This window comes from Scyliorhinus canicula, chromosome 13, assembly GCF_902713615.1.
Source record: "Scyliorhinus canicula chromosome 13, sScyCan1.1, whole genome shotgun sequence".
In the NCBI taxonomy this organism is placed as follows: Eukaryota; Metazoa; Chordata; class Chondrichthyes; order Carcharhiniformes; family Scyliorhinidae; genus Scyliorhinus; species Scyliorhinus canicula.
This window is the reverse complement of record NC_052158.1, coordinates 19,982,482-19,996,671: the sequence shown is the minus strand read 5'-3', so window position 1 is coordinate 19,996,671 and position 14,190 is coordinate 19,982,482. Positions and strand designations below refer to the sequence as shown.

Genomic DNA, 14,190 nt, shown 5'->3' with positions numbered 1-14,190 from the left:
AGACACAGGCATCGGGTGAAGCATATAGGAGAGCAGTAGGTTCGATCTTGGCCCCGGGTCACTGTCCATGTGGAGTTTGTACATTCTCCCCTTCTGTGCTTGGGTCTCAATTCCACAGCCCAAAAGGATGTGCAGGATAGGTGGATTGGCCATGATAAATTGCCCTGTGTCCAAAATTGCCCTTAGTGTTGGGTGGGGTTACTGGGTTATGGGGATAGGGTGGAGGTGTTAACCTTGGGTAGGGTGCTCTATCCAGGAGCCGGTACAGACTCGATGGGCCGAATGGCCTCCTTTTGTACTGTAAATTCTATGAACTATGAACTCGAGGCATATTGGATTGGATTGGATTTGTTTATTGTCACGTGTACTGAGGTACAGTGAGAAGTATTGTTCTGTGTCCAGTCCAGACAGATTATTCCATACATTAAAAAAAAACACAGGACATACATAAATCCACAATGTAAATACATAGACACAGGCATCGGGTGAAGCATATAGGAGAGCAGTAGGTTCGATCTTGGCCCCGGGTCACTGTCCATGTGGAGTTTGTACATTCTCCCCTTCTGTGCTTGGGTCTCAATTCCACAGCCCAAAAGGATGTGCAGGATAGGTGGATTGGCCACTCTAAACTGCACCTTAATTGAAAAAAAAATTGGGTACTCTAAATTTTTTTTTAAATACAGGAGTGCAGTACTGCTCAGTAGAGAAGATGTGTGAAGAGATCAGATCAGTCCGTTATAGGGGCATTTAGGAGTCCAGTTTCCTTGGAGGGGATTAAAGCCAAGTGGGAGGAAGAGTTGGGAGAGGTTGTGGAAGAAGGTCTGTGGTGTGAGGTGCTCTGGAGGGTAAACGCCTCTACCTCGTGCGCGAGGCTGGGGCTGATACAGGTGAAGGTTATGTATAGGGCGCACCTCATGGGGGTGAGGATGAGCCAACTCTTTGAGTGGGTGGAGGATATGTGTGAGACCCGCAAACCACGTTGACATGTTTTCGTCCTGCCTGAAATTAGAGATGTATTGGAGAAAGGATTTTGTTTTTTTTTATAAATTTAGGGTACCCAATTATTTTTTCGCTAATTAAGGGGCAATTTAACCTGGCCAATCCACCTGACCTGCACATCTTTGGGTTGTGGGGATGAAACCCACGCAGACATGGGGAGAATGCGCAAACTCCACACGGACAGTGACCCAGGGCCGGGATTCGAACCCAAATTCGAATATGAGACATTGAATTTTCCCATGTGTATGGAGGAACTATTCAATAGGGGTAAAGACACCATCCAATACATTCGGAGACAATCCAATGGGTAACGACACCACTCCATCAGAGAAACCACTTTAGTGAGAAATGGGGGTAAGGCCCATTGGGGTCAAGGGAATATCCAATGCACCAAGCAGCACCCACTTGGCAAAAGAACTACCCAATGGCTCAAAGAACAAGCAATTAGGGAGAACCCCAGCCCAGTAAAACCCTGAGCCAACAGAAAGAGGTGGTCCTCAGTTCATATCTATCTTTGTTGACCTCAGAGGCAGTTAGAAGCTGCAACTGATCTCAGGCACCCAGGAAAGAAAAAAACACCACGGAAGTGGAATGGTTTGCAATATTATTTACACCGCCTTGATAATAATTGCATGTTATCTCACATTTAAATAATGGCCTTTCCAATCATCACATGTGATTTGTTCTGGCTGAACAACTCCGTGACAATTATTTAATCCCTATTGAGTCCTAAAAATAAAAGCTGGTGGGTTAGCCCTGCTGCCTCACGGCGCCGAGGTCCCAGGTTCAATCGCGGCTCTGGGTCACTGTCCGTGTGGAGTTTGCACATTCTCCCCGTGTTTGGGTGGGTTTCGCCCCCACAACCCAAAGATGTGCAAGGTAGGTGGATTGACCACGCTAAATTGCCCCTTAATTGGAAAAAATGAATTGGGTACTCTAAATTTATTTTTAAAATAAATATATAAATAAAAGCTGGACTTCCTATAATTCTTTCAATGAACTGGAAATGCAGATAGGTCGTGTACACGTTAAATTATATTGGATTGCTTATTTCACATTCCTTCACTAAAGTTCAATTTCATCTGTAATAAACTGTTTGTTCTACTTTTTTGACCCAGTTGTGTTGGTTCCTGTGGAGCGGACTGTGTTGGTCACTGTTCGTGTGAAGGACAGGAAATCTGCCTGACTGTGGTTAGCATGTGTCCAAGCTGTTTTCATTATTATTTACCGTAAATATTTCTCGAGCTGTGTTTCAGAAATAGAAACACTTGTTAATGTTTATTGAGTATCAATACTGAAAGTAACTACAATGCATCATGCACACAAACATGCACACACTTGCCATTCGTACACGTGCATGCCCGCACACATGCAGGCAAACACACACGTGCCACTCACTCACGTGCATGTACACGCACGTGCACTCACACGTACACATGCACACATTTGCTGAACACAAATGTACACTCACTTACACATGCACGCGCACAGATGTGCTGCACACACTCACATGCACGTGCACATACACATGCACACACGCACAGATGCATGCATACCTGCCCATACACCCATTCACAATCACCTCCTTTTCTCTTTAAAGACAAAATAACAGAAATACACAAAAAAAAGACATACAATAACAAAAGGCAGCTGTAGGATTTGACCAGGGGGAAGAAGCCATGTCTGCATAACATCACACTGCTTGAGGAGGCAGTACTGGCTATGATTGAGGCGGAATCATAGAATCATAGAAAGGGTTCAGTGTAGAAGGAGGCCATTCAGCCCATCTTGTCCATGCCAGCCCTAGGACTCCTAAGTGCCCTTTCTAATCCCACCTTCCTGCACCCAGTCCATAGCACTGTAGCTTAGAGCACTTAAGATGCAGACCCAGGTACCTTTTTAAAAAGTTTAGGGTCTCTGCCTCCACCACTAATTAGGGCGGCAAACTGCAGATTCCCACCACCCTCTGCGTAAAAATATTTTTCCTCATGTCCCCTCGACACCTTCTGCCACTTGTCTTGAATCCATGTCCCCTGGTTCTGGAATTCTCCACCAGGGGAAACAATTTTATCCTGTCCACCCTATCTCTTCTTCTCATAATTCTGTACGCCTTAATTAATTCACCCCCCAGCCTTCTTTGTTCTTTTTTAATAAATGTTTTTTTACTTGGTTTTTGAACAAAGTATATTTACCGTTATGTACACAGAGTAAGAAATATATATATACATATATAGAAGAGAAGGGCCAGTTTTTGGCTACACTATTGGCCAATATTTTGGCATCTGCGTTCAGCAGTGAGATGGGTCTGTGTGAGCCTTCTTTGTTCAAAGGAAAATAACCCCAACCTATCCAATCTCTCCTCATAGCCCACTTTTCTAGCCCTGGCAACACCCTGTTACTAAGCCTCCAGAGCAATAACATCCTTCTGACGACCAGAACTGCACAAAATATTCCACTTGTGGCCTCACCAGTGTTTTATACAATTCTATCATTATATCCTTACTTTTATATTCTATACCTCTACCAGTGAAGGAGAGCATTCCATATGCTTTCTTAACCTTGTCTACTTGAACTTTAGGGACCTGTGTACCTGTACAACAAGATCTCTCACTTCATCTACCCCTCTTATTATATTTCCATTTACTGTGTACTCCCTACATCTGCTCACCCCTAAATGCATGATCTCACACTTCTCTGTGTTAAATTCCATCTGCCACTTTATTGCCCACTCCACCAACCCGTCTATATTATTTTGGAGATTGTAGCTATCCTCTACACTGGCCACCACTCGGCCAATCTTTGTGTCGTCTTCAAATTTCCCAATCATGCTCCCTACGTTCAGGTCCAAATCGGTAATATATAACACAAACAGTCAGGGTCCCAACACCGAGCCCTGTGGAACACCAGTTGAAATAACTTTCCAATTGCAAGGGTAGCCATCGATCATTACCCTTTGTTTCCTGTTACTAAGCCCACTTTGAATCCAGTTTGCTGCATTGTCCTGTACCCCATGGGCTTTCACTTTCTTGAACAATCTGCCATGTGGTACTTTGTCAAATGCCTTGCTAAAATCCATGTACACCACATCCACTACACTACCTTCATCAACCCTTCTTGTCACTTCCTAAAAGAATGCAATCAAATTTGTGAGGCAAGACCTTCCTTTACCAAATCCATACTGACTATTCCTGACTAGTCTATGCCTTTCTATGTGACAGTTAATCCTATCTCTCGGGATTGATCCTCCTAATTTGCCCACCACTGACATAAAACTAACTGGCCTATAATTGTTTGGCATTTCCTTCGATCCCTTTTTAAACAATGGAACCACGTTTGCATGTCTCCAGTCCTCCGGTACCTCCACTGTGCCTCGCGAGGATTGGAAAATCATACTCAGAGATTCTGCTATCTCCTCCCTGACCTCCTTCAGTCGCCTCAGAAACAATCCATCTGGCCCTGGTGACTTATCAACATAAAGTAGGAGAAGCAGAGCAGAGAGCACAATTAGCTAGAACTCCTCCATTGCAGAAGGCAGCCATTGAGCCCATCAAGTCTGCACTGACCCTCCGAAAGAGTATTCTACCTAGGCCCACTCCCCTGCCACTTTCCCTGGAACCCCACGCATTAATCCTGGCCAATCTACCTAACCTGTACATCTTTGGACTGTGAGGGGAAGCCGGAGCATCCAGGAAACCCACACAGACACGGGGAGAACATGCAAACTCGATATTGACAGTCACCTAAGCTGAGAATCGAACCCGGGACCGTGGTGTTGTGAGACAGTAATGCTAACCACTGTGCCAATGTGCCGCCGCATGGAGTGTGACCACCCCAGCTCCCTTACAGATACACAATTGTTCCCAATGCCTGATCCCTCTAAACTAACCTCAGTCCAAAGCTACATATTGTTTTATTACACATTTCTTCCTAAAGTGGCCATTTGGATTGCCGCTATCGTTGCACGTACCCATCTGCTACCCACGCATTCCCCTCTCAGAGCTACTGTAAGATGAAACACAATCTTACAGCACCCCCCCAGTGGAAGAGCAGGAACAGAGTGGAGAAGTGTGCGTTACATTAATTGCCATCACTGTCACAGGTACCTGCTCAGAACCTGACACTATGGCCAGAATTCTCAGACAATTCGCTGGCAGCGGGATGCTCTGTTCCCGCCAGCAGCGCAACCCCGCCCACGGGTTTCACGGCGGCATGGGGTGGTTTCAATGGGAAATCCCTTTTTTTTATTTAGAGTCCCCAATTCATTTTTTCCAATTAAGGGGCGATTTAGCGTGGCCAATCCACCTACCCTGCACATAGAACATAGAACATAGAACACTACAGCGCAGTACGGGCCCTTCGGCCCTCGATGTTGCACCGACCTGTGAAACCATCTGAAGCCTATCTGACCTACACTATTCCATTTTCATCCATATGTCTAGCCAGTGACCACTTAAATGCCCTTAAAGTTGGTGAGTCTACTACTGTTGCAGGCAGGGCGTTCCACAACCCTACTACTCTCTGAGTAAAGAAACTGCCTCTGACATCTGTCCTATATCTATCACCCCTCAATTTAAAGCTATGTCCCCTCGTGTTGGTCATCACCATCCGAGGAAAAAGACTCTCACTGTCCACCCTAGCTAACCCTCTGACTATCTTATATGTCTCTATTAAGTCACCTCTCAGCCTTCTCCTCTCTAACGAAAACAACCTCAATTCCCTGAGCCTTTCCTCGTAAGACCTTCCCTCCATACCAGGCAACATCCTAGTAAATCTCCTCTGAACCATTTCCAAAGCTTCCACATCCTTCCTATAATGTGGTGACCAGAACTGCACGCAGTACTCCAGGTGCGGCCGCACCAGAGTTATGTACAGCTGCAGCATGACCTTGTGGTTCCGAAACTCAATCCCCCTGCTTATAAAGGCTAGCACACCATATGCCTTCTTAACAGCCCTATTAACCTGGGTGGCAACTTTCAGGGATTTATGCACCTGGATGCCGAGATCTCTCTGTTCATCTACACTACCAAGAATCTTGCCATTAGCCCAGTACTCTGCATTCCTGTTACTCCTTCCAAAGTGAACCACCTCACACTTTTCCGCATTAAACTCCATCTGCCACCTCTCAGCCCAGCTCTGCAGCTTCTCTATGTCCCTCTGTATCCTATAACATCCTTCAGCACTATCCACAACTCCACCGACCTTCGTGTCATCTGCAAATTTACTAACCCATCCTTCTACACCCTCTTCCAGGTCATTTATAAAAATGACAAACAGTAGTGGCCCCAAAACAGATCCTTGCGGTACACCACTAGTAACTGAACTCCAGGATGAACATTTGTCATCAACCACCACCCTCTGTCTTCTTTCAACTAGCCAATTACTGATCCAAACCGCTAAATCACCTTCAATTCCATACTTCCTTATTTTCTGCAATAGCCTACCGTGGGGAACCTTATCAAACGCCTTACTGAAATCCATATACACCACATAAACAGCTTTACCCTGATCCACCTGTTTGGTCACCTTCTCAAAAAACTCAATAAGGTTTGTGAGGCATGACCTACCCTTCACAAAACCGTGTTGACTATCGCTAATCAACTTGTTCTTTTCAAGATGATTATAAACCCTATCTCTTATAACCTTTTCCAACATTTTACCCACAACCGAAGTAAGGCTCACAGGTCTATAATTACCAGGGTTGTCTCTACTCCCCTTCTTGAACAAGGGGACAACATTTGCTATCCTCCAGTCTTCCGGCACTATTCCTGTCGACAAAGACGACATAAAGATCAAGGACAAAGGCTCTGCAATCTCCTCCCTGGCTTCCCAGAGAATCCTAGGATAAATCCCATCTGGCCCAGGGGACTTATGGCATCTTTTGGGTTGTGGGGCCGAAACCCACGCAGACATGGGGAGAATGTGCAAACTCCACATGGACAGTGACTGAGCGCTGGGACCTTGGTGCCATGAGACTGAAGTGCTAACCACTGTGCCGCCGTGCTGCCCTATGGGAAATCCCATTGACAGCGGCAGGAACCTACCACCAACGAACGGCATGCCACCTCCCGCTGCCGGGAAACACATGGCTGGGGAACCGGAGAATCCAGCCCCATGTGTAACAAAGAGGTTCGGATGGAAGGGGGAAGTCCCACTTTGGGGTTACCAGACAATCGGGAGTAACAACAATGCCTGAATGAAGGGGCACGTGCTCATTCAAGGACTCAGGTGATGTCGTTGAGGAGAATTTCAGAAGGCTGATGGGGTTGAGATGACTGGCCTCCATCAACCATAACCATCTCTCTCTCCATGCCTGAGAGATGGAGGTGGACACGGGAGCAGCCATCTCCATCATTGGGGAACAGACATTCTATAGTTTGCAAATGGGCATTCTGTCCTTTAACCTAAGAGATGCCAGAACCAGATTAGCCACATACACGGGGGTACCTTTGAAGATTATAGTGACAACCGCAACCCCGGTAGCTTATTGACAGCTGTCGATCCAACTCCTGTTCATAGTCGTACAAGAATCAGGACCTAGTCTCATGGGCTGGGATTGGCTCCTGAAGATCCGACTGGATTGGCTGGAATTTTTTTAAGTTAGGGATTGGTGGATTATACAAAGTTATTATCAAATACCCAGAAGCCTTGGTAAAATAAAATAGGGGCCTCACGGTAGCATGGTGGTTAGCATCAATGCTTCACAGCTCCAGGGTCCCAGGTTCAATTCCCGGCTGGGTCACTGTCTGTGCGGAGTCTGCACGTCCTCCCTGTGTGTGCGTGGGTTTCCTCCGGGTGCTCCGGTTTCCTCCCACAGTCCAAAGATGTGCGGGTTAGGTGGATTGGCCATGCTAAATTGCCCTTAGTGTAAGGTTAATGGGGGGATTGTTGGGTTACGGGTATACGGGTTACGTGGGTTTAAAGTAGGGTGATCATTGTTCGGCACAACATTGAGGGCCGAAGGGCCTGTTCTGTGCTGTACTGTTCTATGTTCTATGTTCAAAGCCCAAGATCTATGTGGATGCGACTCCATACTAAAATACTTTTAGGCAAGCCGGTCCCATACTCATTTCTACGAACAGTAAGAAGTCTTCCAACACCAGGTTAAAGTCCAACAGGTTTGTTTCAAACATGAGCTTTCGGAGCGGTGCTCCTTCCTCAGGTGAATGAAGAGGTAGGTTCCAGAAACATATATGTAGACAAAGTTAAAGATGCAAGACTGTGTCTATATATATATATAACTTATAGCCTGAAAATTGCCTAAATTCTCCTGATACCTCCATGATTTTGGTCATCCCTCCACCGAGTCCATGACATAAAGCAACAAATCATCCGCATAGAGAGAGACCCTGTGTTCCACCCCGCCCTCCCCACCTCCTCCCCCCCTCACTATACCCTGCCAGGCATTTGCTGCTCTCAGGGCCATTGCTAAGGATATTATGGCCATGGCAAACAGTAATGGGGAGAGCGGGCATCCCTACCTTGTCCCCCGACAAAGACTAAAGTATTCCGGCCGAACTCAGTTAGTTCTTATGTTTGCCTGCCCTTTACAAACCCCGTCTGATCCTCCCCAGTTATCTCCAGGACACAATCCTCTATTCGAGTGGACAGGATCTATATTCAAGAGGGAGATTGGCCTCTACGATCCACATCTATCTGGATCCTTGTCCCGCTTCAGGATGAGAGAAATTGATGCCTGTGATAACGTTGGGGGGGGGGGGAGGGAGCACGCCCAGCTCCTTGGACTCGTTAAAAGCCTTAACCAGGAGCAGCCCCAGTACCCCAGAGAACTTCATATAAAATTCCACTGGGAATCCGTCAGGTCCCAGGGCTTTACCCGATTGCATCACCCCCAGTCCATCTGTCACCTCCCCAAGCCCAACCAACTCCCGAGGAATTGATTCATGTCCCCCTCCCCAACCGGGGGTTCCGACTTCCCGGAAGACCCGCTCCCAGGTTCGTCACCGTCTTCCCCCTTATATCCTTTATTTTCCCTATTTCTCTCACCGCCTCCTGTTTCCTCAGCTGATGCGCCAGCATCCTGTTAGCTTTCTCCCCATGCTCCTATATTGCCCCTTTTACCCTCCTCAGCTGACCCTCCGCCTTACCTGTGGAAAGGAGCCCAAACTCCATTTGAAGTCTCTGACGCTCCTTCAGGAGCTCCTCATTTGGAGACTCCGAGTATCTCCTGTCCACCTGTAATATTTCTCCTACCAACCTGTCCAGCTCCGACCGCTCAGTTTTATCCCTGTGGGCTCGAATCAAAATACATTCCCCTCTAATAACCGCTTTCAGAGCCTCCCAGACCACCCCAGCCGCAATCTCTCCTGTGTCATTGACCTTTATGTACCCCCGAATTGTCTCTCACTCACTCACAGATCTCCTCATCCGCTAACAGCCCTGTATCTAATCTCCACCATGGGTGCTGGGGCATTCCCGTGCCTACCCGTGGGTCTATCCAGTGTGCTGCGTGATCTGAAACCACAATTGCTGAGTGTCCTCAACCACTGCTAGCAGTGTTTTATCTAGCACGAAGAAATCTATCCTGGAGAATGCCACATGTACATGGGAGTAGAATGAATATTCCCTGCTCCTTGGTCTCTCAAATCTCCACGGATCTATCCCTCCCAAGAATCCCCGCAGTCCCTTCGCCATTGCTGATAGTTTCTCCGACCTAGCACTCGACCGGTCCAATCTCAGGTCCAGGACCGTTAGGTTAACCATAACCCTAACCGTATTAAAGTCGCCACCCATGTTCAGCCGGTGCGAGTCAAGGTCTGGGATCTTTCCCAGCACCTTCCTGACAAACGTGACATCATCCTAGTTTGGGGCAGATATATTTACCAACACCACTGCCATTCCCTCCAGCTTCCCATTAACCATAATAAATCTGCCTCCCGGGTCTGCTTCTATCTTCCCCACCTCGAATGTCACCCTTGTGTTAATCAGGATAGCCATCCCCCTTGTTTTAAAGTCCAGTCCCGAATGAAACACTTGCCCGACCCATCCCTCCTTTAATCTAATTTGGTCTCCCAACTTCAGGTGTGTCTCCTGTAACATGGCCACGTCTGTTTTTAACTGTCTCAGGTGCGCGAACACACGGGCTCTCTTAACTGGCCCGTTCAGTCCACGAACATTCCACCTAACCAGTCTGGTCAGGGAGGCCCTTGCCCCCCCCCCCCCACTTCCCTGTCGATCAGCCATGACCTTTCCTAGGCCAGCTCCTAGCCCGTGTTCCGCACCACACTTGATCCGCCCCTTGGCGATGACCGCCATCTGATCTCCATCTCCAGTCTCCTCGCTGTCCCTTACCCGTCAGCAGTAAAATTATGCATTCAAGAATCAACCATCTTTCTTACAGGAAAGAAAAATCCCCCCTTGCAACTTCAAAGTTTTGTCCTCTGTAACCCAGTACATAAAGCAATGAATCAAAATCAAATTACACAAGAGAATAAAAAACCTTTTCTTCCCGAACATTGTGACTTAACTCACAGAATTAGATGGACTGAAATTTAAACGAGGCAAAACAAAACACAGAACTATTTTTCTCTCCACCCCCCCACCCCCACTTTATCCCTTCCCCCAAACTCAGTCCACCACAGTTTGAATTTTAAAGTCCTTAAACCAGATTATTGTCCTTCATTATAGATGCCACCTCTTCCGGAGAGTTGAAGTGCAGCTCTCGTTTCTTGTAGGTCACCCAAAGACGTGCCGGGTATAACAGTCCAAATTTAATGTCTTTCGCAAACAGGGCCGCCTTAACTTTGTTGAAATTTGCTCTCCTCTTTGCGAGTTCTGTCCCCAGTCTTCGTACACCCGGATCTCTGATTCTTCCCACATATATCTGGCCCACTTCATGATACGCTCCTTGTCGAGGAATCGATGTAGCTTCACCACCATGGCCCTCGGGGGCCCACGACCCTGGGGCTTACATACGAGCACCCTGTGCGCCCGGTCCACCTCCACCGGCTTGTCAAACACATCAGCACCAACCATCTCCTGCAACATCTTCCCCACATACACCCCCGCATCTGATCCCTCCTTTCCCTCTGGCAGTCTTCTACCTTATCCAGCAGCCGTTTCTGGCTGTCCTGTAGCATGCTAATTTCCAACGACTTTACAGTGGACTCCTCTTCGCGTTCAGTCGCCTTCTCCTGAAACTTTAGAATGTCCTGTCCCTGGGTCATCATTTGCTCCTCCACCTGGTCAATCCTCCTTAATCAAGGCTATCGCGTGGGTCATGTCTTCTGCACACTCCTTGCGATGCCGGGTGAACTTCTCATCCAGGTACTGGACCCATTGCTCCATCGACCAGTGAGCTGGCTTGGACACGCTTTGTCTCGTTACCATTGAGCTCGATGACCTCTGATTCTTGCTTTCACTCATCTTTTGGTTTCTTCTTTTTCGACTCTTATTTGGACACGATTCCATAAATTGAGGGTCACCTCCTTTTCCTCTCCCTTTGATCAACTTATGTTGAGAAATTTCCTGAAAAATACGGCTTCAAAACCATTTTTAAAAAACACTGAGGGCGAGAGCTGCTGAATGTGCGACCTTTCACTCCATTGTTGCCACCGGAAGTTCCCACACTCCCCTCCGACTGCCTGCCACTTATTGCCATGGGAACACCAGGCAGACATCACTTACCCCACTCACTCCCTGTGTGAACCAGCTACTGCTGTCTCTGAGAGCCTGGGGGGGCAATGGGCATAGAAAGATAGAAACTAGGAGTAGGCCATTCGGCCCTTCAAGCCTGCTCCACCATTCAATATGGTCATGGCTGACTTCAATCTCAATGCCAAATTCCCATTTTCTCCCCATAACCCCTTGACGCCACTAAAATCTATATCTATTTCTTTGTTGAATATATTCAGTGACTTGGATTCCACAGTCTTCTGTGACAGAGAACATTGCAGGTTCATCCCCTTTCGCGTGAAGAAATTTTTCCTCATTCCAGTCCGACCCCACATCCTGAGACTGTTTCCGCTGGTTCTAGATTTCCCAATCAGGGAAAATATTCACCCTGCATTTTGTGTGTCCAGCCCTGTTAGAATTTTATTCATTTCAATCATATCTCCTCTCATTCTTATAATCTCTGGTAAATACAGGCCCAGTTCAACCAATCTCTCCTCATAGGACAGTCTCGCCAATCCTGGTGTCAGCCTAGTGAACCTCCGCTGCTCTCCCTCTATAGCAAGTATATCCTTTCTCAGAGAAGGAGACCAAAACTGCACAAAATACCCCAGGTGTGGTCTCACCAAGGCCCTGTATAACTGCAGTAAGACATTAGGTGGATTGGCCATGATAAATTGCCCTTCGTGTCCAAAACGGTTGGGAGAGGCTATTGGGTTATTAGGTTACAGGGATAGTGTGGAAGTGAGGGCTTAAAGTGGGTCAGTGCAGACTCGATGGGCCGAATGGCCTCCTTCTGCACTGTATGTTCTATGAAATCCAATCCTCTTGCAATGAATGCCGACATATCATTTGCCTTCCTAATTGTTGGCTGCACTTACATTGACAAGGACACCCAGATCCCTTCGTACATCCACACTTCTGTGCAGACCCAGCCTGGACTGATGGGGAGCCTTACTCACCTGTAAAGTTCATTCCCTCACCTCTTCTCTCCCCCTCACATCGTAAACCAGCTGCTGCTGTCAATGTTAACCTTCAAAAGGGAATTGGACAAATAATTAAAGGCAAGGATTATTATCGGAAGAAAAAAGAAAAATATCGCTTCAGGAGCTGATTTGGCATTGGGAGGTAAAAGTAATTTTAGAAGTAGCTGGCCGCTGCAATGGGAGGTCATTTATTTCTGGGTGAACGAATGAAAAAGTGGTCAAAGCATTTCTTCCACAAAGCCTGTTTCTCCGGCTTCTGAGGACAATGGTGCAACGCCGCCCTCTGCTGGCCAGTGAACAAGTGGATGCGTGAATGAAACTGACAAAGGTGAATCACAGAAAGCCAGTAAGCAGGCGGGAAGCACAGTGACACAGTGGTCAGCCCTGCTGCCTCATGGCGCCAAGGACCCGGTTTGATCCCGGCCCGGGTCACTGAACGTTGGAGTTTCTACATTGTCATTGTGAATAGAGGTTTATAAGATGATGAGGGGGATAGATAGAGTGGACTTTCAGAGACTATTTCCTCGGGTGGATGTAGCTGTTACAAGGGGGCATAACTATAAGGTTCAGGGTGGGAGATATAGGAGGGATGTCCGAGGTAGGTTCTTTACTCAGAGAGTGGTTTGGGTGTGGAATGGACTGCCTGCTGTGACAGTGGAGTTGGACATTTTAGGAACTTTCAAGCGGTTATTGGATAGGCACATGGAGCACACCAGAATGACAGGGAGTGGGATAGCTTGATCTTGGTTTCGGACAATGCTCGGCACAACATGGAGGGCCGAAGTTCTGTGCTGTACTGTTCTATGTTCTATGACTGCGTGGGTCTTACCCCACAACCCAAAGATGTGCAGGGTAGGAGGATTGGCCATGTTAAATTGCCCCTTAATTGGATAAAAAAAGAATTGGGTACTTAAATGTTTGTCTTTAAAAAGGCTTGTATGCAGACACAGCAATTAATTAGGAAAGCTAATCAAATGGTATAATTTATTGCTAGGGGAATTGAACACCAAAGTAGGCCTGCTTCTGTCAGGCACCAGTGAGATCACATTTAGAGTACTGGTTAAGGAAGGATGTAAATGTGCTGGAAGCAGTTCAGGAACGTTTTACCAGACTAATAACTGGAGAGAGGTGGGTGGGTTGTCTCATGAGGAAAGGCTAGACAGGCTCGACTTGTTTCTGCTGGAGTTGAAGGCAACGTGATTAAAACATACAAGATCCTGAGGGGTTTTGACAGGGTGGATGGGGAGAGGATGTTTCCTCTTGTGGGACAGTCTAGAACGAGAGATCTCTGTTTTAAGGGATTGCTCATTTAAAACAGAGATTAGGCTAATTATTTTCCCTGAGGACCATGAGCCTTTGGAAAACTCTTGCTCAAAAGATGGCGGAAGCGGAGTCTTTGAATAATTTTATTCAAGAATGTTTATTAAGGTTTTGCATTTTAACAAACAACACAAATTTACAAAAACAATACATCGCCATGGGCAAGGACCAGCATGCATGAGGGGGGCAGGAGAACAACAATGTGACTGGCTCAATACAATCATTAGACATAGCTAAATGCCTCTATAGCCCCACC

General features: G+C 47.0%; 1 protein-coding gene across 1 annotated transcript in view; it reads right to left on the bottom strand.

The window, feature by feature from the left end:
• LOC119976509 overlaps window positions 1-14,190 on the bottom strand; it is a 44,739-nt gene that overhangs the window by 14,018 nt on the left and 16,531 nt on the right. The window contains exon 2 of the mRNA XM_038817055.1: window positions 2,556-2,591. Within this exon, the coding sequence (XP_038672983.1) occupies window positions 2,556-2,591 (36 nt within the window). The remainder of the gene's footprint in view (window positions 1-2,555; window positions 2,592-14,190) is intronic.